At 38.0% G+C, this 27,988-nt stretch overlaps 1 protein-coding gene across 1 annotated transcript in view; it reads left to right on the forward strand.

Moving 5' to 3' along the window:
* Stk4 (serine/threonine kinase 4) overlaps positions 1-27,988 on the forward strand; it is a 104,938-nt gene that overhangs the window by 33,429 nt on the left and 43,521 nt on the right. The window contains exon 10 of the mRNA XM_074074842.1: positions 17,931-18,088. Coding sequence (XP_073930943.1) covers positions 17,931-18,088 — 158 coding nt within the window. The remainder of the gene's footprint in view (positions 1-17,930; positions 18,089-27,988) is intronic.

A 27,988-nucleotide genomic window follows, 5' to 3' on the forward strand; every position in this document is an offset into this window, starting at 1 on the left:
TAAAATGAAAGCATTTAGTTCTGTACTAGAAGTAGATTATAGCTTTCAAAACATTAAAATATTCTTAATAATAAATAACAGAGGCAGAGATAATAAAAAATTTTTTTAAATAATTGAGATGTTTTAATTTGCATGTATGTGTAGTTAGCCATTGAATGACTTTGCCATATATGAAGAAGTGACAGGAAGAAGGATGGCAGTTGCAGTAGTTACATACTCATTTACTAAAGATTAGATGTGTGGTTCTCCCTTTGCAAGACTCAGTGGCTATGATGTTATGTTCTTGTCCTCGACTCTCACCACATTTCCAAGGGATGCAGATCAGCTTCCCTCCAGGCTTGTTATGCTACTGAGGCAGAAGGTGGACTACAAGTTGCAAAGTGCTTCCTCCAACTCAAGCTTTCTAGTAAGACTCTGAACTGAAGGGAGTGAGCAGATGATTTCTCTTTTAAACTTGCTCTTAGTTCACAGAATTCTAATGTGTGCCCTAGAGTAATAAATACATTAATCTCTTTTAAAGTATAGTGGCATAATTAAGTTAAGGCATCTCCAAAGTGTGTCTTAGATAAATTACTGTGATAGTATTATGTGGTGAAAGCATCGTGTATTTATAGTTCCCCAGAAAGTCCCAAGTTTCATGAAGGCACCTATTGTGAGTTTCCTCCTTTAAAATCAAAGGCCAGGTTCTTGTTGAAATGATTTTGCTTCAGCACTGTTCATCAGACACACATCACAGCTGCATAAGAGAGAAATCCTTGCCTTAGAACCTATTTCCTTTCCACCTGCAGTTGTGTGAAGGAGGTTGTTATAACATTGCTTCTCTTGTATCCTTCTTGTTCTTGTTGAGTGGGAGGACATTAGCAGTTAATGTAATTAAAACATAAAATACTGACTGAAAGTATTTTAACACTTCTTTGACCAGAACAGCCTTATTATCCAATTTCTGGTTGCTTCAGTATTGTAAAAACTACCATGAGAGAATATTAAGTGTCTATGTATGTTTGACACTCCCAGCCAGTATCATATGAGAGTTTCAAATAGCATCAGTGTGGTTATATATACCAAAGCTAAAACTTAAAAAAATTTAGTTTTGTTGGAATCTTATTTCTTGAGTAAGTACAGGAGAGGGAAGCAGGAGTAACGGACAGATTTTTGGAATCAGAGTCTTACAAATTCAGTTCACGGTCTTACAGACTGAGTCTTGGACAAATTATCCCCTTTTTTGTACTGAGTTTCCTAGCTTGAAAAAATGGTGCATAAAAATTTCTGCTTTGTAGTTTTGTAGATGATATAGCATATAAAATACTTAGTGTATAAATGCTCAAAAATGGTAGGTTATTATAATAAATATTTTTTTATGAGTCTTGTAATGAGAGTGGCTTTTTCATTGTACCTAAACATTTCTTCAAGCAGGGCTGCTTCATCCTTGTTCCTTCTCTCTTGATAGTTATGCTTTTAGTCTTTACTATTGTTGTTAACGTGCTTTGTAAGTGCCACTTCAAGTATGTATGAGCGCTGGCATGAAAATAGTTGAACTAAAGGAAGGTTACTTACCCATTTCAGGAATGTTTTACAAATGTGCTGAGAAGAAAGTGTGTGTGTGTGTGTGTGTGTGTGTGTGTGTGTGTGTGTGTCTGTCTGTCTGTCTGTCTGTCTTAAATTCCTTGGCAATAAGATGATGGAAGTTTGGAGAATCTGTTAAATAGCTCAACATACAAGATGACAGATTTTAAAGAAGGCCAGACTTTGGATCCCCATGAGCCTTCTTTTGTAAAGTTTCAAACTCTTATCTTAATACTGTGGAATTTATTACTGACTGGATTTTTTCCCACCTCTGAAAGATAATCTCTGTGGTTCACTGTGTATTTTATCAGAAGCTCCCTTCTGGGTCATTTACAATAGGAGAGCAGACATCTTGGTACTTAGACTTTTCTCACAGTTTTCACAGATGATTCAAAGTTCTCCTGCCAGAATGGAGACTAAGTCCTAATTGGTTGTGCAGTTTTTCTTATTGTGTCCAGATGTCAGGCCTACTTTATCCTTGAAAACCATTAACATTTGTATTTTTTTGTGGGATGAGCCAAAAAGCCATAGACACCTTGGTGCCTGAAAATTCATTCAGAATACCCTGCCAGACCACATATTAGGACATGAAAGTACCAGATCTCAGAGTGACTTGGGCGAAGGGCTCAAGGCTTATATTTTTGGGACTATAAGGTACTCCAGTATAGTTGTATTGGTAAGAGGAAAGCCAGGAGCAGCCATAGGGAAATCTATTTCCCAGAGAGGTCAGTAGTAGAAAGTTAAGAAGAACAAAGGAAAGTGAGTCCACAAGATGCTTTGGCTCTTATACCTAAGCGGCAAGTAAAATCAGTCTTGATCAGTTAGTGGAATATATTCTCTGGTGCTCTGCATGTTCTGACCTGCTTACTCTTGTTCAGAAAGAAAATGGAGATGCGTTTTCTTTATAGATGCAGTGGATGTATAAAGGAAGAGTAGATGATTCAGGAAATAGCAACTTGGAGTCAGTATTTACTAAAAACAAATATTTAATGCTAGCCAAGAAGTATTTATTAGATAGTCACTATGTATCATAACTGTGTAGTGTATAAAAACCAAATGTGACATTTGCTGCTGACAAAGAACTTAGAGGTTAAAAGAGGAAGATGACATTTATTATTTAATACTTACGGCATACCTACCACACTGTAACTGTTCTTTCTAATTCTTTAACTGTGTAGAACATGACCCAGATAATTGTATTTGCTAGTGATCTAGCTTAGCTGAGAAGAAAAGGCCTTTGCATGTGAAGATAATAAATAAAATACTAGGTGAAATGCTGAGTAAATGGTACAGAAAATTGTTCAAGGGTTTGTGAGAAGGAAGACAAAGGCTGAGGTATTCATGAAGCCTGGAGGAGGGTATTCCAGGCAGGTGCAAAGTCAGAAAGGTAGAAATGTATATTGGTTATTCAGTTTGGCTGAAGTACATGTTGGTATTGGTCAGACTTAAAAGACTCTTGAATGTCCAAGTAAGGAATTTGAATGGATTCTGTTGTTAAGAAAGTACACAAAGACACTTTGATCAAGAAAGTGGGGAGTTCAAAAGACTTAGTAAAAAGTGATACCAACTAGGAAATTATTGCATTAATCAAGGTATGAATGATTCTCATCACCTGAATCTTTTCAGATGTGCTGCCCCCATTGCTCTGGTTAGAAATTTAGATTTAGATTTAGATCTTTGTGTGTGTGAGTACTGAAGTTTAGAGTCAGGGCCTTAAGCTTGCTAGGCAGGAGCTCTATCACTTGAGCCACACCTCCAGCCTTAGCTTTGGGTCTCTTTGAATAGATATGTGGCAGCTCACCTCCATTAGACCAGTAGTGCACTGTTGCTCAAGATCAAGTCAGCTCACATAGATGCACTTTCCCAGACTGCTTTATTGGAAGGGAGATCTTTTCTGGGCTCCAGAGCATCTCATAACTGTGATTGCAGCAGTTTTTAGTGGTTTCAAAGAATATTCAAAGAAATATTATGGTCACACAGAGCAACTTGGATAATAACTTGTGTTAAATAGATGAGTTGATACATGTAGGTGACCAGTAGCAAAAGCAAAACTCCAAATCATACACATAACAAATGCTAGATTTAAAAATCAAAGCCAGTCAAAATCCTATAATAAGAAGCTTGCCTTATGGCATATTATTGTAAAGTAGCAGGAAGCATTGAGGGATTACTAGAATTTTTTAATTGCAAATATTTATGTATGAAACAGAAGAAAATATAGGTCCTTGCTCAGTTCCCTACTTTGAACAGAATTAATTACCATTTAGGTAGAAAACAGTTATTGTTGGAATTAAGGAGCGAGTAGATTGACCATTGGGGTTTTATTTAGTGACAGTCTGAAAAAATGAAGGTTTGAAATGGAAGGTCATAAAATTTCAGGTGTAATGGATGGTCATACCAAAGAAGAATGGGCTCTAGTTTTTTTCTTTTTTCTTTTTTTTTTTTTTGGGCTCTAGTTTTTAGTCAAGTTCCTTTCCAGTTATGACTCTCCTGGCATTGTGTTATAGTTCATTTAAATCCAAAAATAAGAGCAGACAGTAGAGGAAAAAGGTCTTTTTGCTATGTTTAAAAGTTAAGTTATTGGCATATAATTCACAAACTATAGGAGTCACTCACTTAAGAGTATACAGTTAGGTAGCTTTCAATGTATTCAGAGTTGTTCAACCATCACTATAATCTAATTTTTAAAGTTTTATTATTTTGAGATATAATCCATATATCATAAAATTTACTATTTTAATGCATACTGTTCAGTGGATTTTTAGTATCTTAACTAGGTATTACAAACATAACCACTATTGAATTGTAGACATCTTAATCATCCACAAAAGAAACTCTGATTCTTTTTAGCAATCACTTTCCATTCTCCCTTGTATGGGTTTGCCTGTTCTGTACATTTTATATAAATGTAATCAGACAACAGATTGTATTTTGTGTCTGGCTTCTTATATTTTGCTTAGCATTTTCAGGGTTTATCCATATTGTCGCATGTGTTGGTATTTCAGGGTTTTTTTGCTGAATAATATTTCATTGTACAGTTAGGCCACATTTTATTTATTTGTTCTTCATTTGGTGAGATACAGATGCTTACTAACTCACACTCCTTTGCCTTTTGGCTTAGACAGATTGTCCATATAGCTTGATAAATGCAGCTTACAAAGAAAAATAGGTCAGTTATGGTATAGGAGTTCGCATGTTTCCTGTATCAGATTCAAAGAATCAGAATGAGATGTGGCTGTTTGTAAGGGGTTTGTTTCTCTGTCTAGTCCACTCTCCCTATGGCTTCAGGTTTCTTGTACTGTCATTCATTTGAATGTCTTCATTTCCTGGAACACAGCTGAAAAAAATACACAGTTCAAGTTGAAGCAAAAAGCCCACCAGGCAACCACTGACGCCCTGGGGATAGCATAGCTTTTAATCAGTGTGGAATGATTCTCTTCTGCTTTTCAGCACTGTTAGGCTGCTGTCTGGCCTTGATCATCTAGCTAAAGAATGCTGAAAGAAAAGTTTGAAGATAAAGTTCCTGGGAAATTCCGTGCCCTAACGCTTTGTGTATGCATCTTACTGGCAGTACTAACATGTGAAGAGTCTTCATTTTGGTTTCAGAGAATTTATAATTTGAAGTATAACTTACCAGGCCTAAAACCTGTCAGTTGGCATTCAAATCCTGTCCTTGTTGGTCACTTGCTATGAAATCTTGGCAAAATTTTCACCTATAAAGTGGGAAAAATAACATACAACTCAAAAGATTCTATGATGAAGATTAAGTTCAGTGAAATAGTTCATCTGGCATTTGGTAGGTGCCTAATAAGTACAAGTCTTCTTCCTCTCCTACTTCCTGTGGTGGTCAGGAAGTTTAGATGAGAACATCATGAGAAAGCACCTAATAGAAAGCCTGAAACTCAGAAGGTATTTAGTAAATGTTGAATTTGAATCTGAGTTCCCAAAGTGTAGATCTCTTTTTGTGGTAATACAGGGTAGTGTATATGAGTGAGGGGTTGAGGGAAAAAGAGACAGACATTTAGCTTTTGTTGTTTAATAATGCACTTCAAAAGTTAGTGTTTAAAATAGCAACCATTTTATTTAATTCACGATTCTGTAGGCAGTGCTCTTGGTTTGGCCTCGTTAGCTCTGCTTTGTGATCAGCTGGTACAATAGCAGCTGGGACTGGCTCGATGAAGGCCTCAGCTCAAGCAGGTTCACTAGATTATTTACATTATGGTAGAATGCACAAGAATTTTAAAGTCCCTGCTTGCTATGTATAGTCAGGACCAGATTCTAAATCATTGAACTCAGGGTAGGGAGCTTTTTTCTTCAAATTTTTAAAAATCATAGTTAAAATATGCATAATAAAATTCTAAGAGAGGGATTTTTCTATTGTGGGGTTTCCAAAATCAATTTTAGGTTTTTGGTAACATGATATATGTAACATTTTAACCTATCATTTCAGTGTAAATTAAATTTCCTCCTTTTTTTTTTTTTTTGGTGGAACTGGGGTTTGAACTCAGGGCTTCATGCTTAGAAAGCATGTGCTGTACAACTTGAGCCATGCCTTCAGTTCATTTGTTGTAGTTATTTTGAAAATGGGGTTTCACAAACTCTTTTCCTGGGCTGGCCTCGAACTGCAAACCTTCCAATCTCAGCCTCCCATGTAGCTAGGATTATAGGTGTGACCCACCCAGTGCCTTGCTGTAAACTAAATTTCTAAACATGTGAATTTCACTCCTGGCTTATGTTTGAAGATGTAATCACATCAAAAACTTCACTAATTCCAAAATTTACTATAGTTTTTGGAACTTTGAATTCTAATAAGTGTCAGGTATCATCAAGTTCCTGGTATTGATATCAAATGGTGAAGGCAAAAGATATTTTATAATTTTGATTTATAATTTTTTCTGTTCTTTTATATTGTCATTTTTACATTTACTTACATGTATAAGGACATGGTGTTTTTGCTAGTTTGAGGTAAAGATAGCTATACAGAGAGATTCCTAGTGTTGCTTCCATGCACTTGTGTGTTGCAACCCACATTGGTTCATCTCTGTCAGACCTCTTCACTACTTCCTGGTCCCCTTCCCATACTGGCCTCTGCCAGTTTTAGATTTACTTTATTTGTTCCTCTACTGTTAGCACATCAACCACATTCAAGTTTTAGGCTTCCTTCCCTTCCCTAGTCCTCCCGTGTGTGTTCTCCCCTTAGCATGTGATCCATGTCCAATAATATTACTGCATTTGTTTTAGGGTTATAATCCACATATGAGCAAGAATATGCAATTTTTGGCCTTCTGAGCCTGGCTAACTTTTCTTAAAATGATGTTCTCCAGTTCCATCCATTTACTTGCATTCTTCTTTGTGGCTGAATAAAATTTCATTGTGTATAAATACAACCTTTTCTTAATCCATTCATTGGTAGTGAGGCATCTTGGCTGTTTCCATAGCTTGGTTATTGTGAGTAGTGCTGCAATAAACATGGGTGTGCAGGTGCCTTTGGAATAATCTGAGTCGCATTTCTTTGGGTATATCCCTAGGAGTGGGACTGCTGGATCATATGGCAGATCTATGTTTAGTTTTTTAAGAAGCCTCCATATTGTTTTCCAAAGTGATTGTACTAGCTTACATTCCCACCAGCAGTGTATGAGGGTTCCTTTTTCCCCACATCCTTGCCAACATTTGTTGGTGGTGGTGTTCTTGATGCTAGCTATTCTAATAGGAGTGAGGTAGAATCTTAGTGTGGTTTTGATTTGCATTTCCTTTATGGCCAGGGATGGTGAGCATTTTTTTCATGTGTTTTTTTGGCCATTTGGACTTCTTCCTTTGAAAAGATTCTGTGTAGTTCAGTTGCCCACTTCTTTATTGGTTTATTAATTTTTGGGGGGGTTTAGTTTTTTGAGCTCCCTGGGAATTCTGGTTGTCAGTCTTTTGGCTGATGTATAGCTAGCAAATATTCTCTCACTCTGTGAGTGGTCTGTTCAGTTTAGAGACCATTTCTTTTGTGCAGAAAGCTTTTAAATTTTATGTAGTCCCATTTGTCTATCCTTTTTCTTAGTTTCTGGGCTGCTAGAGTTCTGCTGAGGAAGCCCTTGCCTATACCTGTTGTTTCCAAGGTATTCCTTGTACTAACTGCAAGGTTTCAGGTCTGATATTAAGGTCTTTAATCCACTTTCAGTGGATACTAGTATCAGTTGATACTAGTACAGGATGACAGGCATGGATCTAGTTTCAGCTTTCTGTAGGCAGATAACCACTTTTCCCAGCAACATTTGTTGAAGAGGCTGTCTTTTCTCTATCACATGTTTTTGGTGCCTTTGTCAAAAATAAGGTGGGCACAGATGTGTGGATTCATATCCAAGTCCTCTATTCTGTTCCACTGGTCTTCATATCTGTTTTTGTGCCAGTACCATGCTGTTTTTATTGCTGTGGCTCTGTAGTATAGTTTGAAGTCGGATATTGTGATACCTCCAGCACTGCTCTTTTTTGCTCAGTGTTGCCTTGGCTGTTCGTGGTCTTTTGTTTCCAAGTGAACTTTAGGGTAGATTTTTTTAATCTCTGTGATGAATGTCATCGGGATTTTGATGGGAATTGCATTGAACAGGTAGATTGCTTATGGTAGTATAGCCGTTTTTACTATGTTGATTCTACCAATCCATGAGCATGGGAGATCTTTCCATCTTCTGTAGTTTTCCTCGATCTTTCTTCAGTGGTTTGTAGTTCTCGTTCTCCTTGTAGAGGTCATTTACATTCTTAGTTAAGTTTATTCCTAGGTATTTGATTTTTTTTTTGAGGCTATTGTAAATGGAACTGTTTTCTTATGTTCTTTCTCAATTTGTTCATTGTTGGTGTATAGAAAAGCTACTGTTTTTTGTAAGTTAATTTTTTATCCTGCAACATTGCTGAAGCTGTTTATGGTATCTAGGAGGTTTTGGGTCTTTGAGGTATAGAATCATGTTGTCTGCAAATAAAGATACTTTGACTATTTCTTTACCTATTTGTGTTCCTTTTATTTCTTCTTCTTGCCTTATCACTCTGGCTAGGCATTCCAGGACTATGTTGAATAGGAGTGGGGAGAGTGGGCATCCTTGTCTTATTCCTGACTTTGGGGGAAATGGTTTCAGTTTCTCCCCAGTAAGTATGATGTCATATGTAGCCTTTATAATGTTGAGGTACTTTCCTTCTTTTCATAGTTTTCTTAGAGCTTTTATCATGAAGTGGTGTTGATCTTATCAAAGGCTTTTTCTGCAGCTATTGAGATGATCAAGTGTTTTTTGGTTTTGCTTCTATTAATGTGCTGTATTACATTTATTGATTTGCATATGTTGAACCATCCCTGCATTGCTGTGATGAAGCCAACTTGATCATGCTGAATGATTTCTCTGATATGTTGTTGGATTCAGTTTGCCATTATTTTATTGAGGATTTGTGCATCAGTGTTCATTAAGGAGATTGGCCTGTAGTTCCTTTTTTGGATGTGTTCTTGACTGGTTTTGGGATGCGTGTAATGCTGGTTCAAATGGTGAAGGCAAAGACTTGTTAGAAGTTCTTATTTGTGATTCTTAGGCATTGAAAGAGACAAAGAGCAGTTGGCACTTTAGCTTCAAAAATACTAGAAATCTTTAAGTGAGTTAGGAAGGGCTGTCATAATCAAATAAAAGAAGAAATCAAATACGAGGAAAGCAGACGTTCTCACTTTTTCATCTGAACAGTGATGGAATTAGACACATGATTATGACCTAGCTTGTAGACGTTCCTTTGATTTTTATGACATGATTTAGAATTAACCACAGAAATGTTCTTTAGTGTTTAATCCCTGTTTTAAAGACTTTATTTCTAAAGTTGACCTGTCTTGTAACTGGAAGAATTAATGAAGTATCATAAAATTTTGTTGAATGTTGCATTATGCCCAACACTAAATGGTTTTTGTAATAGTTCCATGAGAGAAAAAAAATTATGTATGATTTCTGTCTAGAAGTTGCCATTTTTATTCATGAACTTGTTTTAATAATTTCTCAGCATATATGAAGATGAATGGAAAGAGAAGCAGACATGAAATAACAGAAGTAATAGGGAGAAGTTGGTGCATGATATATGCAATTTATTGTCCAACTTTAAACGTGTATTTCACAAGAAAGAAGATAATTTGTTTTGTGTATATTTCCTAAGAAAGAGGATATTCTCTTTTGTTTCTACAATACACTTACCAAATGGTGATTTTTTTTAAGGCGCTTTGTTTTAGAATTCATGAGATGGACTCTTTTTTTTTTCTTATGTGCATACAATGTTTGGGTAATTTCTCTCCCCTCACCCCAACCCCTTCCTTACCCCACCCCCCACCCCATCAATACCTAGCAGAAACTATTTTGCCCTTATCTCTAATTTTGTTGAAGAGAGAGTATAAGCAATAATAGGAAGACAAAGGGTTTTTGCTGGTTGAGATAAGGATAGCTATACAGGGAATTGACTCGCATTGATTTCCTGTGCGTGTGTGTTACCTTCTAGGTTAATTCTTTTTGATCTCACCTTTTCTCTAGTTTCTGGTCCCCTTTTCCTATTGGCCTCAGTTGCTTTTAAGGTATCTGCTTTAGTTTCTCTGCCTTAAGGGCAGCAAATGCTAGCTAGTTGTTAAGGTGTCTTACCTATCCTCACCCCTCCCTTGTGTGATCTCGCTTTTATCATGTGCTCAAAGTCCAATCCCATTGTTGTGTTTGCCCTTGACCTAATGTCCACATATGAGGGAGAACATACGATTTTTGGTCTTTTTGGGCCAAGCTAACTTCACTCAGAATGATGTTCTCCAATTCCATCCATTAACCAGTGAATGATAATATTTCATTCTTCTTCATGGCTGCATAAAATTCCATTGTGTATAGATACCACATTTTCTTAATCCATTCGTCAGTGGTGGGGCATCTTGGCTCTTTCCATAACTTGGCTATTGTGAATAGTGCCGCAATAAACATGGGTGTGCAGGTGCCTCTGGAGTAACCTGTGTCACATTCTTTTGGGTATATCCCCAAGAGTGGTATTGCTGGATCAAATGGTAGATCAATGTCTAGCTTTTTAAGAAGCCTCCAAATTCTTTTCCAGAGTGGTTGTACTAGTTTACATTCCCAACAGCAGTGTAAGAGGGTTCCTTTTTCCCGCATCCTCGCCAGCACCTGTTGTTCATGGTGTTGCTGATGATGGCTATTCTAACAGGGGTGAGGTGGAATCTTAGCGTGGTTTTAATTTGCATTTCCTTTATTGCTAGAGATGGTGAGCATTTTTTCATGTGTTTTTTGGCCATTTGAATTTCTTCTTTTGAGAAAGTTCTGTTTAGTTCACTTGCCCATTTCTTTATTGGTTCATTAGTTTTGGGAGAATTTAGTTTTTTAAGTTCCCTATGTATTCTGGTTATCAGTCCTTTGTCTGATGTATAGCTGGCAAATATTTTCTCCCAGTCTGTGGGTGTTCTCTTCAGTTTAGAGACCATTTCTTTTGATGAACAGAAGCTTTTTAGTTTTATGAGGTCCCATTTATCTATGCTATCTCTTAGTTGCTGTGCTGCTGGGGTTTCATTGAGAAAGTTCTTACCTATACCTACTAGCTCCAGAGTATTTCCTACTCTTTCCTGGATCAACTTTAGAGTTTGGGGTCTGATATTAAGATCCGTGATCCATTTTGAGTTCATACTGGTATAGGGTGATATACATGGATCTAGTTTCAGTTTTTTGCAGACTGCTAACCAGTTTTCCCAGCAGTTTTTGTTGAAGAGGCTGCTATTTCTTCATTGTATATTTTTAGCTCCTTTATCAAAGACAAGGTGGTTATAGTTGTGTGTCCTCAGTTCATTTATCTCTTTATAATCGTGTTCTTTGTTTCACTTGGTGTTTTTACAGTGGTTCTATAGTTTCTTTTATTTCTTTTGTGCTTTTTCAAATTCTCTATTTTTGTTGTCTTGCAATTTCTTGAGTGTCTCCTATACATTTTGGTTGACCATATCCAGTATCATCTCTATAATATTCTCATTGAGTACCTGTCGTATTTCTTCTTTTAGATTGTTCTTGTGGGCTTCATTGGGTTCTTTGGTATAGTTTATCTTCATTTTGTTGGAGTCTGGATTTGAGTATCTATTTTCTTCATTCCCCTCTGGTTCCTGTACTAATTATTTGCTGTGGGGAAACTGTTTTTCCTGTTTTTTCTGTCTTCCCATCATTGCCCTTGGTGTTGCTATTGTCCCTGTACTGTGTGAAATTAAGTATTTTCTAGCTTGTAATAATGAAAATGGTGATATTTAGAATAGCAGGGTGAGATGAGATGGAAAGCAAAGAAGTTAAAGAAAAAAGGAAAAACGAATAAGTGGAGAAAAACAAACCAAACAAAGTTTCAAAGATATAAACAGGGAGAGATAGTGTACTAATCAACAGTAAGCTGAACAGTCCTTAGAGAGACAGAGAGAGGATTGAAAGTAAAAAATAAAAATAAAAGATAAGTAAATGAAAAAAAAAATTTAAAAAGTAAATTAAAAAAAAAATCTCCAAGTTCAAATGCAATAAAGTTTCAGTCTTAATAATTTTGGTATTCATCCCTCAGCCACCAATCCTGGAGATGGTGTCTCAGAAGTAGTTCTGTTGTTGTCTTATCAAAGGGGACAAAACAAAAGAAAACAGTACAAAACAAAAAAAGCCCCACAAAGTGTCCCAAATTCTAATGCAATACAGTTCAGTAAGTTTTTCAGCATGCAGGTGTAGTTTAGTTGTTGTCTCATCAAAGGAAGGGAGAAAAAAAGAGTCTGGAGACAGTTCTGTGAATGGCTATCTGAGGCTGTGGCTCACCTGCCCGCTGCTGTCAGCCTGCTGTTGCTGGAGGTTTTATTTATGCAGATTTCAGGAGTGAGCTTAACACTCACCTGGCCCCTCAGTCTTTGTTTACTCAGAGTTCTCCTTTGCGTGACCACCGCTGCTACAAGCTTTCCCCTTTCCAAGCACACTGGGGGAGGTGACACTGCACCCGCTTTCTCAGGCCTGTGTGTTTACTTACATTTCATGTGGGAAGTGGGTCTTCTCCCCTCTCCTGTGGGGTTTTCCTCCCACCGCCACTTTTACAAGCTTTCCTGCTCCTGGTTGCTGGGCGTGTGCCGCAGCTCCTGCCTTCTTCAGCTGGCTTGTGAAGGATTTCCCCTCTGCCCCTCTTTGGTGCTCAGGGCGCCCCCCTCTCTTTCCTGTGTGTCTTTTCTGTTGTAATTGCTTATTACTCAGTTTCTCTTTTTTCCCTGGGTGGGTGTTGGTTTGTCCAGGGGCTATGCTGATCTGGCCCAGGATTGTCTGTGGGAGTATCGCGTACCGCTTAGCTCACCTTGTGGTCTGCGTCTTCCCAAGCTGTCTGTGCGCTGGTGTCTGGTGGCGGTGCTGGAGCCCTCCTGGTTTCTCTGTTTAACGTGAAGTGGAGATGCTATGCACAGGCTGGAGATGTGGAGGAGTCAAAGTTTTGCCTCTTCTCGGTTTTTCCTGTAAGGTGTATCTCCAGCATCTCTCTAAGATTTTACTTTAGGAGGCATGCTTTCTGCTTCTTCCCTCTAGCTGCCATCTTGGAATCCTGGATTCTTTTTTATTAGGTGTGTTCTTCATGCTCAAAGTGTACCAAAATTCACCAGTGGGAACCCCTCAATGTACCTCTTACATATCCTTTTCTTGAACTTGTAATTGGCTATAGCAATCTCAGTTTACTACAGTAGTAATCTTTTAAACCTCAAGATATATAGTGGCCTGGGTCTTACATAAATTTACAGGACTTAAAAATAAAAGCCAAGTTTAGTAAGTATTTGAGCACCTACTAAAAATGACACAACTCCCACAATGATTCATATAGCATTTTTAACAGCATAAGGAACAAGCTATAGATACTTGACTTGATAGAATTTACCCAGTTGTTTGGGCTAAAAAGACTGTTTTCTCAAAAAGGAGAGGTGGTGCCAGTTTGTAGCTGGCAAACTACTGCCCTTTGTTGCATGTTGAGTGGATTTCACATTCACTGCCTAGTCACCAGAGAGCCAAGGGAAGTTTTAAGAACTTTTAATGTGAGAACATTTTTGGTCTCTAGGAATTAGCCCCAGAGCCTGTCAGAGTGTCTGCTTGCTATCAGGCTCTGGGTAGGCAGCCACTGAATAAAATCCCAGCTCTATGATTCCCTTCTCTGTAAGAGAATCGGGGGTCCCTTGGGATCAGCAGGAGTAGGCTTCAGGGAGAAGGAATAGAGTAGGTTCTGGGGGATTTCATGGATGCTTTCTGTGGTGGGATTTGAGGGTGAGGGAGGAAGGCAGAAAGCATATTCCAGGGAGGCCACTGGGACTCCTGTGTTGGAGGCTGAGGTGGGGAGATCCTCACCTTGCTACAGTACTCCTGGTGCTGCAGGAACCTGGAAATGCCACTATGGTGATTTGGGCCTTGCTCTCCACCAGGTAGAAATTGATGTAGAGCCAAGGATACTCTCCTAGCGAGGCCATCTTCAGCGCTTACCAGCTTTTGAATAAGTGCTTGGTTTTTTTGGCACAAAAGGATGTTCTAGGCCTACTCTGTAATTTTCCTTCCCCAAACCTGGAATCAGCTGTTTCTGTTAGGAAGTCCTGTTCCTTTTTGAAGACGATGGTATTGGGAGACCCAGATCTGAACACTAGGTGTGCTCATTAGTGCTGGGGTGTCATTGCTCCAATACCTTCTAATGAAAGAAAGCTTGAAAATCATGATAAAAAATCATGAGTTCATATTAAGAGCTACAGTTCAAATGCAACACTGCAGCGTTCTTCCCGTGGTTCATGTTTTGATACTGCTACGGTGCCAGATAGGGTTGTACCAGTGAACATTCCAGTTCAGCCACACAGGAGCATTCCTGTATCCCCACAGCTTACTGAGAGTGTGTGTCTCCAGGCTTTAGATTTTGTCTGAATTGTCCGAAATGGTATCTTTGCTTCTTTTGTTAGGGAGTAGATATAGGCATTCTTTTCACATGTAAAGACCAGTTGTGTATCTTTGTGTGTACTATCTTTTCAAATCTTCAGGTCATTTTCTACCTTTTTTGTCTTTTCCTTGATTTAAAAAATTCTTTACATATTGGGGTCTTATCTCCCCAATATACAGATTACTAAAATTTTCTTTAAAAATTCTTTAAAAGATTGTATGGTGTTTTTTTTGCAAATATTTTCTTCCTGTTTATCATTTGTCTTTTGGTTTGGCTGTATAGTGTATGTATGCTACACTATTAACATTTTTTTTGTGTGTGATACTGGGGCTTGAACTCAGGGCCTTCATGTTGAACCACTTCACCAGACCTATTTTTGTGAAGGGTTTTTCGATATAGGGTCTCACGAACTATTTCCCCAGGCTGGCTTCGAACTGTGATCCTCCTGATCTCTGCCTCCTGAGTAGCTAGGAGTACAGGTGTGAGCCACCAGTGCCTGGCTTAAAATTTTTTTAAATTCTTGATGTTTTTCTTCGTATATAGGAAGTCTGTTTTTTCAGTTGTATCTGATTTTTTGTTGTAGTTAGAAAGCCCACACCTAGTTTTCTTTTTTTTTTTTTAATTTTTCTTTTATTATTCATATGTGCATACAAGGCTTGGGTCATTTCTCCCCCCTGCCCCCACCCCCTCCCTTACCACCCACTCCGCCCCCTCCCTTTCTCCCCTCCCCAATACCCAGCAGAAACTATTTTGCCCTTATTTCTAATTTTGTTGTAGAGAGAGTATAAGCAATAATAGGAAGGAACAAGGGTTTTTGCTGGTTGAGATAAGGATAGCTATACAGGGCATTGACTCACATTGATTTCCTGTGCGTGGGTGTTACCTTCTAGGTTAATTCTTTTTGATCTAACCTTTTCTCTAGTACCTGTTCCCCTTTTCCTATTGGCCTCAGTTGCTTTAATGTATCTGCTTTAGTTTCTCTGCGTTAAGGGCAACAAATGCTAGCTAGTTTTTTAGGTGTCTTACCTATCCTCACCCCTCCCTTGTGTGCTCTCGCTTTTATCATGTGATCAAAGTCCAATCCCCTTGTCCACACATAGTTTTCAAATGCATCCACACATTGTTTCCATTTTTACATTTAGATCTTTTCCCATTGTAAGTTTCCTGGATTATGGTATGTGATACAGATCAAAAATATAATCTTTTCCCAAAACTATCCAGTTGTTGGATAGCCATTTGGACTTTTGTTTTGTTTTTGCATTTTCTATTCTGCATGTGCTCAGTATATCCACTCAGGGTGTTTTGTACAAAAGTATACCATGTTCTGAGTACATTTGTTAGCAGTACTTTTGAGATTGCTTGACTCAAGGAGGTTCTCTGAACATTCCTTTGTGTATGTGTATGTGTGTGTGTGGGGGGAGCTGGGGTTTGAACTTAAGGAGGCTTCACATTTGCAAAGCAGGTGCTCTACCACTCAAGCCACACTTCCAGTCCATTTTGCCTTGATTATTTTGGAGATGGAGTCTCATAGCCATTTGCTCAGGGTGGCCTTTGACCGCGATCTTCCCAATCTCATGCTAGGATTACAGGTGTGAGCCAGCTAAGACTTTTTTTTGGTGGTGCTGTGGTTTGAACTCAGGACTTCATGTTTGCAAAGCAAGTGCTCTACCACTTGAGCCACACCTCCACTCCTTGTTTTTTTTTTTTTTTTGACATGGAGGATTATGTGCAGATCACTACAGAGTTGTCTCAGAGCCAGACCTCTCCTCTGGGGAGGGGGTCTGACTCCTCAAGAAATCCAAATCACTGTCCACCATTTTTACAAATTTCAATGTAGTTCCTACAGAACTATGGTATGAATTAATTCCTGAGATTCAACTTAAAAACTAAACAAAATAAGCATGAAAAATTAATATCATATGGAGCACACAGAAAACAACACACCATGTACTCATTGACCAATCCAGCAAATAGTGTATTTAATTCCCTATAAATGAGGAGGCAGCAGTATAATAAGCTATAGGCAGCATCTGGAGGTGGGCATATCTAGGATTGCTGCTGTTGAACTTGGCAGTGGTAATAATGAGAAAGTTAGAAATGTGTGAAAGGCAGTCACGGTGCTAGCTTGAAACTATGCAAGTGGCGTGGGGTAAGGAGGCTGGGGAGAAGTGCTTGCTGTACTTTATCTTTTAGATACTTCCCACCTACTTAAGGCTCCGAACCTTCTGCTCTTTTTCCCCCTGGTTACTGGGGAAAATGGCTGCATTAACACACAAGTTCATGGAAAACACTAATACTAATCACAGGCACAAAGACACTTCAGCATGTGAAACAGGTACATTCAACTATCTAGGTTTTGAAATCATGCCAGGTAAAATTACTCTTTTTTTATGTCATTATTAGTAACTACTACTTACTAATAATAATGTTGTATTTTGCTCTCATGGAAACTGCTCATTCTGTTCTCTGGGATAGTTTGAGACTAAGCCTCAATCCCCCTCTACCAGTCTTCTGTGACCACCAGTAGATGTTGAGGGTGTATGTAATCCTTTTTTTCATTTAATACTCATTTAGTGCTATCTTCTTTTAAAAATGTTTAAAAGAAGTAAAGAAAACCATATATGGCCTTACCATCATAAACAAACCCTGTTAATGGACATTTCGGTATGTTTTCTTTCAGTTTTTTCTCCTGTCTCTATGGTTTACAGAGTTGAGATCATACTGTATATATAATATCGTATCTTACTTTTTCTCTTAATTTTATTGCAAACCATTTGTAGATGGTTTAACATTGCTTTGTACACAGGGTCAAGGATGTAGCTCTGTGGTAGAGTGCTTGTCTAGCATGTGTGAGACACTGGGTTTGATCTCCAGCATCAGAAAAAAAAAAGTACTGTAATATTTCACCGAATAGATGGATTGTAATTTACTCAATTTTTTTTATTTTGCATGTATATTTTTCTCATTCTTCCAATGAGATCATGAATTTATCAGGAAAAGTCCTTTACCATATCATCACCCTGCCTACCTACAGCAGTGTCTGTAGAGAATATTGTGTATGGTGGATGCTAAATAAATAATTTTGCTTGCTTTTTGAGTGTTTTTAATCTAAGTATCACTGAGACTATTTGCTATAGGAAACCCAAAGTATTATTTGCAGCTTATCTAGAGTCACTGCAGTACTGAAATCTCTTGTCTAGAAAAAGAGAACCTGGGTTTTGCATATTTTTCAGGGGGCCTTTGAATTCTGTTCAGCTCTATGAGATACTTTAGGCATTTGTGCATTTTTTTGTAGTTTTACTAGATTCTTGAAGGATTCCTAATCTAAAAGAAAGCCCCATTGATCTAAAGACTATACAGCTCACCTGGAGATCTATTTACCAAACCTACCTAGAATATAAGAGTGTTCCTTTTCACCATTTATTTTTCTTGGTTTTCAGGAAGAGATGAAACCATGCAGCCTGCAAAACCATCTTTCCTTGAGTACTTTGAACAAAAAGAAAAGGAAAATCAGATAAACAGCTTTGGCAAGAGTGTACCTGGCCCACTGAAAAATTCTTCAGATTGGAAAATACCACAGGATGGAGACTATGAGTTTGTGAGTAGTGTTGGAACTAAATGATTTGTGTTTTTGGGGCAAGTTGTTTGAAATATCACACATCTAATCCTATCATTTCACTAATGGTGTCCTGAGCATTTGAGCACTTTTTGTGTGCTTTGAGCATCCTGAACTGTGCCAGCAGCTCCTAAGCTGAGGGCTTCATGAGTTTGAGACAACATTTTCAGTGATGGTTGAGCAGTTCTGGGCTCCCTCATTAGTGGCATCATGTATCCCTTTAAAAATTCTTTACTCACTTGCCCTTTTCCTTTAGCTTAGTTTGAAATGGTCACTGGTAAAATATACATATGTGTGTGTGAGTCATCATGTATAGTCATCAAATGAAAACTGTCTGTCACCTAAAAAACTAGTTAGTATTTGTTGCCCTCAACGCAGAGAAACTAAAGCAGATACCTTAAAAGCAACTGAGGCCAATAGGAGAAGGGGACCAGGAATTAGAGAACAGGTTAGATCAAAAAGAATTAACCTAGAAGGTAACACACATGCACAGGAAATCAATGCGAGTCAACTCCCTGTATAGCTATCCTTATCTCAACTAGCAAAAACCCTTGTTCCTTCCTATTATTGCTTATACTCTCTCTTCAACAAAATTAGAGATAAGGATAGAATAGTTTCTACCGGGTAGCGAGGGGGTGGGGGAAAGAGGGAGGGGGCGGGGGAAAGGGGGAGAAATGAACCAAGCATTGTATGCATATATGAATAAAAAAAAAATAAAAACTGTCTTTAAAGTCTATTAGGGATTCTGATTTTATATTTAGGAATTAGGTTATAGGGCAGTTAGCATTGCTTTGTAGTATCTTTGTTGTTTTGTTAATCATTCTCTCAATTGTAGGCCTAGATGATTGCTCTGAATCTTTTCAGAGGATAAATATTAAAGCATTCTAAAATTTCTTTTGAAAAATGGGCTGTGTTTTTCCTTTCTCTGCTATGGAATATTCTTCTTTGACCACAGACAGTTAATGAGCACAGGGATTTAAGAAGTAGAGGCAACAAAAATTCTTTGTGTGAATATTTCTTGAAAAGAATTTTTTCTTTAAGAAGTTTTTATCTTTATATTCTTAAATCCTGTGTTTTGATATTCAGCAGTCATAGTTCTATTGTTCCTTACAGAAGATCTTAGTTTGGGCATTGAATTTTGAACTCCAGAAACCTTTTTAGTCCTGACTTTCCACTGTTGTACTGACTAGCATAGAAAAAGTGATGCCATTCTTCCACAATTTCATTTGTACTTTTGTAAAATGCTGTTTTTGTGTAGCTAAGGGTAGAGATCTTTTGAGGACCTGAATGGCCCACCTGAATTTGTTTAACTGTTAGTCACTGGACCCATACCAGAGTCCATGTTCATTTGCTTTTTCACCTGTTTGTTCATTCATCTGTTTATTTAGTGCTTTTTGAGTGTCATTACGTGCTTAACACTTACAGGGATAAAGAAACAGAACAGCCAGATGTCCATCTCTCAGGGATGGCTCATCCTAGAAAAAGGAAAATAAGTAAACGAGGCTGTCAGATTGTGGACAGTATTATGGAAAATATAAAGCAAAGGAGAAGTTAGAGGAGAGAGAGAAAATGTGTGTGTGTGTCTGTGTCTGTTTGTGCATGTAACTTTGTAAAATAGAGTAGTCAAGGAAGTTGCCATTGTTGTGAGGATGTGAATTATATGAATATCTAGAGGAAGAGTTTCTTCCTTTCCCTTTTCCCTTTCTCTTCCTTTCTTTTCCTTTCCTTGGGGTTGAACCCTGGGCCATGCACATGTTAGGTAAGTACTCTAACACTGAGCTACACCCCTGCATAGGAAGAGCTTTACAGACAGTGATAATAGTGGATGCAAAGATCCCTAGGTAGGAACTTGCTTACACTGTTTACAAAACAGTGAAGAAATAGCATGTCTGGAATGGCATCAGGGAGTGTGTGTCAGGAAGTAAGATCAGAGTGTAATGGAGAGCTAGACAGTACAGGCTTTGGACTTTAGCTTTTACTCTGAGTGGAATGGAAAACCATTAGCAAGAGGTGACTTAATCTTATTTATGTTTTAAAAGTATTATTCTAGTTGCTGTGTTAATATTATTGCAAGAAGATGGTAGATTTCCTGAACATAGGTACAATGTTTTTATCTACTATATAGAGGAGGCCACGTATGGGGCATTTCTTCTACCATTCCTTCCTTGTAAATCTTTGTCATTCATCTTTTCCACTGAATCTGGATTTGACTCAGAATCCTTCATGACACAGTATCCCAGGCTGCTGTTGGTTTTTAATTTTTACTTTTTATTTATTTATTTTTCTTTTTTCTTTTATTCATATGTGCATACAATGTTTGGGTCATTTCTCCCCCCTTTCCCCCAACCTTTCCCTTACCCCACCCTCCCGTCCCCTGTGGACTTGCTTTCAGCATATTTGTAAAGACTGATTTTTCTCAGTTTAGTGAATCTTTAGGCAAAGGTGTTTAAATAACTTTCAGTTACCAAATCGCATCATCATTGTGATAGAAAGTTTATGAATCCTCAAATCTGTATTCCTGGGTCTAGTTTTCTTTTTTAAATGTTTTAGAAGTTAGTTCTCCTGAAATCCATCCCAGTCACTTTAGTGCCAGTCATAATCTTCAATCATAGTTCTAATGTATGAAGAATTCATTTCTGTTTGCCACAATTTTCCCATACTAAGATAATTGGCAGAGACTTGTTTTGATGGGCAAGCTACTTATATAAAGGGCTTTTGTAGATCTTTAGAAAGTGTTTTCTATTTTAGAAGTTTATGACTGGTAGAGAGGGTGGGCTCAGGAGTGAATAGGTTCACATGTTGTCTGACCTGTATTCCTCCCGAGACTTTCTTCTAACCCAGAGGCCATAAACTGGCAGCATCCATTCCACAACCTTTTTGTGTGTTTTATATAATGTTTAAATATTTTTAAGTAGTGGCCTATGTTTAAAACTTGAGAGATTTTATATAAAGTGTTGGATCCAGCTTGTCTTAGAAATTTGGAAGTTCTGGCCACAAGGACCTACATTATTGGATGCTAGTTGTTGGGGCTCACTAGCCCTCTGGCATAGCCTTTCTAGTTCTCCACATTACCTGGCCTACTTCACTCCTTTGTACTTACAGTCTTACCTATCTGGAACTTAGGATCATTGATATTGAGACTCTTGCTCTAAATCATTTGGATTTATATGTGTAGCATCCTGTGGTGTTTCAGCCTGCTCATCTGGTGATTCTAACCCATGAAAGTCTGATCTAAAAAGTTTTTAGAGTGTAGTGTATCTGCATATAAATTTTTTCCTTCTTTCCTACTTGGTACTGTAGAAATTAGGAGATAAAGATGTATCCATGTTTCATTAACATTGCATGATTTTAAAATTTCTTTTTCCCCTTTTTGAGTCTCCTGTACCCTTATTGGAGGTATCAAAGAAGTACATGGACTATGGGAAGTGTATAGCTATAAATCAAATCCAGCATTGAATGAAGAAAGTCCTGAATAATCTCTCTAAGCTGAAAGAAGGGGTGTGTCACACTAGCTGACATGTTTCCTTTAACAGTCTCATGGAGAGACTTTCTGAATCTAAACAAGCTGTATGTAATTATGAAAAAATATTTTTTCTTCCTTACTGGGAAGGCAGTTGATATTTTCAAATGAGCTCTTTGCCCAAAGTGGCAAATAGGAAATAATTTAGTCAGAGATAGCAGAATTTGATACTGACAAAATTTCCTATTTTTATCTGAAACTAAATAACTATCCCATTTCTAAAATTGAATTGCCTTATTTCCAAGTCAAACCCCCCCAAATTTCTTTTAATGTTAAAGATATGTAGTGATTAAAGTAAAAAGAGTACTTAAAATGCAGTATTTCTCTAGACATTATATTTCACATTCTATAATCAGATCACATTTTTGGAAAAGAATACTACTTTTATGAGAATTCAGATGTTCTCATGTTTCCCTTTCTAATGCCACAAAAAGCTTTAAACTTAAATCCAATTTGGCTCATGAATATTCTAAAAACACCCTGTAATATTTTAGTTAAAGATGACTTGTGTGCTAGCAGCCATCTTAAGATGATAGACAAAGCCCATGTTCTCACACAGTTTGCAGTTAGGGAAACAGACATTAGCTTAGTGGTCCAGTAAATACATCTGTTCAGGTATAATAATGGCTATTTTAAAAAGCATAGAAAAGAGAAAGTATGAGAGAGGCACAACAGCCATGGGAAAGTGGAAGAAGCAGTGTGAAGGCTGAGCTAACATGGTAAGAAAGGAAGTCAGTTGTGGCTGGAGTTGAGTGGCATGAGGACAGCAGTCTAGATGTAAACATCCAGGAATTGCAGTCAATTTCAGCACATTAAAATCCTGCTAGAAGACAGAGACTTATGGGGAGGGGAAGGATAAAGGGGAACGAGGGAGGGGGTGAATTCAGCTATGACATACTGTAAAAGCTTTTGTAAATGTCACAATGTACCCCAGTACAGCAATAATATAATTTAAAAAAAAAAACCAGAAGATGGCGGCTAGAGGGAGGAAGCAGAAAGTGAGCCTCCTATAGTGAAATCTTGGAGAGACACTGGAGACACACTTTGCAGGCATAATCACTGAGAAGAGGCATAACTTTGACCCCTCCACACCTCCAGCCGGTGCAGAGAATCTCCACTGCATGTTAAACAAAGAAACCAGGAGGGCCCCCGGGCCGCCAGTCGCCTGTGCCCAGACGGCTTGGGAAGACTCGGACCAGGTGAGCTTCGTGGTACTGCGGTACTCCCACAGACAAGCCTGGGCCAGAGCAGCATAGCCCCCTGGACAGTCTGACCTCCACCCAGGGAAAAAAGAGAAACTGAGTAATAAGCAATAAGAGGAATAAGACACGCGGGAAAGAGGGTGGGGCGCCCTGAGCACCGAGGATTGGGGGAAGGGAATCCTTTCCGGGACTGTAAATAAACAAGCCGGGCGGGCTGGAGAGGCTCTGGCGGGAGCGGGGGCGCGCGCCCAGAAACCAGGAGTGGGAAAACTTGTGAGAGTGGCGGAGGGAGGAAAACTCCACAGGAGAGGAGGGAAGACCCACTTCCCATGTGAACTGTAAACAAACATGGCTGCTTGCAGGAGCAGCAGCACCGCCCAGTAATCAGGAGCAGGAAAGCTTGTGAAAGTGACTGTGGGAGGAAAACTGCACAGGAGAGGGGGGAAGACCCACCTTCCACATGAACTGTAAATAAACACGCAGGCCTGAGAATGCGGGTGCAGTGTCACCTTTCCCAGTGCTTGGAAAGGGGAAAGCTTGTAGCAGAGGGTCAGGCACAGGAGAACTCTGAACAAACAAAGCCTGCGGGCCAGGTGAGTGCTACGCTCACCCCAGAGATCTGCATAAATAACGCCTCCAGCAACAGCAGGCTGACAGCAGTGGGCAGGCAAGCCACAGCTGCAGATACCATTCTCAGAACTGTCTCCAGACTATTTTTTTTCTTTTTCTCCCTACCTTTGATGAGAGAACAACCGAATTACACCTGCATGCTGAAAAACTTACTGAAACTGTATTGCATTTGAACTTGGGACACTTAGTGGGGTTTTTTTTTGTGTGTGTGTGTCTGTGTGTGTGTGTGTAGATTTGTTCTACTTTATGCGTCCCCTTTGATGAGACAAGTACAGAACAACATCTGAGGCACCATCTCCAGGATTGGAGACTGAGACGGACACCCAAATTATTAAGACTGTAACTTCATTGCATTTAAAATCGGAGGTTTTTTGGTTTCTTTTTTTTAATTTTCTATTTTCCATTTTATTTTAATTCATTTTTATATATATAGATATTTCTTTCATTAACTTATTTTGTATTTTAATTCTTATCTTTATTTTTTTATTTTTGATTTTCAATCCTCTCTCTGTCTCTCTAATGTCTGTTCAGCTTACTGTCAATTAGTACACTAACGCTCCCTGTTTATACCTTTGAAACTTTCTTGTCTGAAACCTTGTTCTGTTTTCTCCCTCTTGTCTGTGTATTTGTTTTCCCCTTTTCTTTAACTTCGTGCTTTCCATCTCAGCTCACCCTTCCATTCTAAATATTACCATTGTTATTATTACAAGCTAGAAAATACATAATTGCACACAGTACAGGGACAGTAACAACACCAAAGACAATGACGGGAAGACAGAAAAAACAGGGAAACCAGTTTCCCCACAGCAAAAAATTAGTACAGGAACCAGAGGGGAATGAAGAGAACAGAAACTCAGATCCAGACTCCAACAAAATGAAGATAAACTATGCCAAAGGACCCAATGAAGCCCACAAGAATAATTTCAAAGAAGACATACTACAGATACTCAATGAGAATTTTATAGAGATGATACTGGAAAAGGTCAACCGAACTGTACAGGAGACACTCAAGAAATTCCAAGACAACAAAAATAGAGAATTTGAAAAAGCAAAAGAAGAAATAAAGGAAACCATAGAAGCACCGTATAAACACCAAAGTGAAACACAGAACACAATGAATAAACGGATAAATGAACTCAGGACAAAAATAGACAATGTTAAAGAGGAAAACACCCTAGATATGGAAAACCTCAGAAAAAAGAAAGAAACAGAACTGCAAAACAAAACGGAAGGCCAATCCAGCAGAATAGAACAAACAGAAGACAGAATCTCAGAACTTGAAGATGAAATGGTAATTAAAGGAAAAACCGAAGAACTGTTAATTAAACAACTCAAGACCTATGAAAAGAAAATGCAAGAACTCACTGACTCCATCAAAAGACCAAACTTGAGAATCATGGGCATCGAAGAAGGAGAAGAGGTGCAAGCGAAGGGAATGCGTAATATATTCAACAAAATAAAATGGAAAATTTCCCAAATCTAGAGAAAGATATTCCCATACAGATGCAAGAGGCCTCCGGGACACCAAACAGACCAGATCAAAATAGAACTACCCCATGACATATCATCATTAAAACAACAAGGTCAGAAACTAAGGAAAGAATATTGAAGGCTGTAAGAGAGAAAAAACAAATAACATACAAAGGTAAACCCATCAAAATCACAGCAGACTTCTCAATAGAAACATTAAAAGCAAGAAGAGCGTGGGGTGAGATTTTCCGGGCACTGAATGAAAATAACTTCAACCCCAGGATACTCTACCCAGCAAAACTATCATTCAAAACAGATGGAGCAATAAAAGTCTTCCATGATAAGCAGAAACTAAAGCCACCACTACAAAAGATTCTTCAAGGGATTCTGCACACAGAAAGTGAAACCCAACTTAACCGTGAAAAGACAGGCAGCACCAAACCACAGGAAAAGAAAAAGCAGGACAGTAGAGAGTAACCTCAACTTAGGTACCCACAATCAAACCCTCAAACAACTTGGAAAACTAAATGACAGGAATCACCACATACCTATCAGTACTAACAGTTAATGTTAAGGGACTTAATTCACTCATCAAAAGGCACCGCTTGATGAAATGGATTAAAAAGGAATATCCAACACTTTGTTACTTACAGGAGACCCATCTTACCGACAGAAATAAGCATAGGCTTAGGATGAAAGGCTGGAAGAAGATTTACCAAGCCCATGGCCCCTGAAAACAGGCAGGAGTAGCAATACTTATCTCTGACAAAGTAGACTTCAAACCTACATTGATCAAACGAGATAAAGAAGGACATTCCATACTAATAAAAGGGAAAATAGACCAAAAGGAAATAACAATTATCAACCTGTATGCACCCAATGTTAACGCACCCAATTTCATCAAACATACCCTGAAAGACCTAAAAGCATATATAAACGCCAACACAGTGGTTGTGGGAGACTTTAACACCCCATTATCATCAATAGATAGGACATCCAAACAAAAAATCAATAAAGAAATCCAAGATCTAAAATATGCAATAGATCAAATGGACCTAATTGATGTCTACAGAACATTTCATCCAACCTCTACACAATATACATTCTTCTCAGCAGCCCATGGAACCTTCTCCAAAATAGATCATATCCTAGGGCACAAAGAAGCCTCAGCAAATATAAGAAAATAGAAATTATACCGTGCATACTATCTGATCACAATGCAGTAAAAGTAGAACTCAACAACAAAAGTAAAGACAAAAAACATGCAAACAGCTGGAAAGTAAATAACTCATTACTTAATGAAGAATGGATCCTCGATGAAATAAAAGAGGAAATTAAAAAGTTCAATGAATTTTCATTTCAATGAAAATGAAAACACAACCTACCGGAACCTATGGGACACAGCTAAGGCAGTCCTAAGAGGAAAGTTCATAGCCATGAGTGCATATATTAAAAAGACTGAAAGATCCCAAATCAATGACCTAATGATACATCTCAAACTCCTAGAAAAACAAGAACAAGCAAATCCCAAAACAAATAGAAGGTGAGAAATAATAAAAATAAGAGCTGAAATCAACGAAATGGAAACCAAAAAAACCATACAAAGAATTAATGAAACAAAAAGTTGGTTCTTTGAAAAAATAAACAAGATCGACAGACCCCTGGCAAACATGAGTAAAATGAGGAGAGAAAAAACTCAAATTAATAGAATCAGGAATGCAAAAGGGGAGATAACAACAAACACCATGGAAGTCCAGGAAATCATCAGAGAGTACTTCGAGAACCTATATTCTAATAAATATGAAAATCTTAAGGAAATGGACAGATTTCTAGATACATATGATCATCCAAAACTGAACCAAAATGAAATCACCTGAATAGACCTATAACACAAAATGAAATTGAAGCAGCAATCAAGAGTCTCCCCAAAAAGAAAAGTCCAGGACCTGATGGATTCTATCAGACCTTTAAAGAAGAACTGATACCAACCCTACTTAAACTGTTCCACGAAATAGAAAGGGAAGGAAAACTGCCTAACACATTTTATGAAGCCACTATTACACTTACTCCAAAACCAGGCAAAGACACCTCCAAAAAGGAGAACTATAGGCCAATCTCCTTAATGAACACTGACGCAAAAATCCTACACAAAATAATGGCAAACCGAATTCAACAACACATCAAAAAGATTATTCACCACGACCAAGTAGGCTTCATCCCAGGAATGCAGGGGTGGTTCAACATACGAAAATCAGTAAACATAATAAACCACATTAACAGAAGCAAAGACAAAAACCACTTGATCATCTCAATAGATGCAGAAAAAGCCTTTGATAAGATCCAACATCATTTCATGATAAAAGCTGTAAGAAAACTAGGAACAGAAGGAAAGTACCTCAACATTATAAAAGCTATATATGACAAACCTACAGCCAGCATTATACTAAACAGAGAAAAACTGAAACCATTCCCTCTAAAATCAGGAACCAGACAAGGATGCCCACTATCTCCACTCCTATTCAACACAGTACTGGAATTCCTAGCCAGAACAATGAGGCAAGAAGAAGGAATAAAAGGAATTCAAATAGGTAAACAAACTGTCAAAATATCCCTATTTGCAGATGACATGATCCTATAGCTTAAAGACCCAAAAAACTCTACTCAGAAGCTTCTAGACATCATCAGTCACTATAGCGAAGTAGCAGGATATAAAATTAACATAGAAAAATCATTAGCATTTCTACACACTAAATTGAGCAAACTGAAAAAGAATGCATGAAAACAATTCCATTCACAATAGCCTCAAAAAAAATCGAATACCTAGGTGTAAACCTAACAAAAGATGTGAAAGACCTCTACAAGGAAAAGTATAAACTTCTGAAGAAAGAGTTTGAGGAAGACTATAGAAAGTGGAAAGATCTCCCATGCTCATGGATTGGTAGAATCAACATAGTAAAAATGTCGATACTCCCAAAAGCAATCTACATGTTTAATGCAATTCCCATCAAAATTCCAATGACATTCATAAAAGAGATTGAAAAATCTACCATTAAATTTATA

The sequence above is a fragment of the Castor canadensis genome, chromosome 5, assembly GCF_047511655.1.
Source record: "Castor canadensis chromosome 5, mCasCan1.hap1v2, whole genome shotgun sequence".
Taxonomy (NCBI): Eukaryota; Metazoa; Chordata; class Mammalia; order Rodentia; family Castoridae; genus Castor; species Castor canadensis.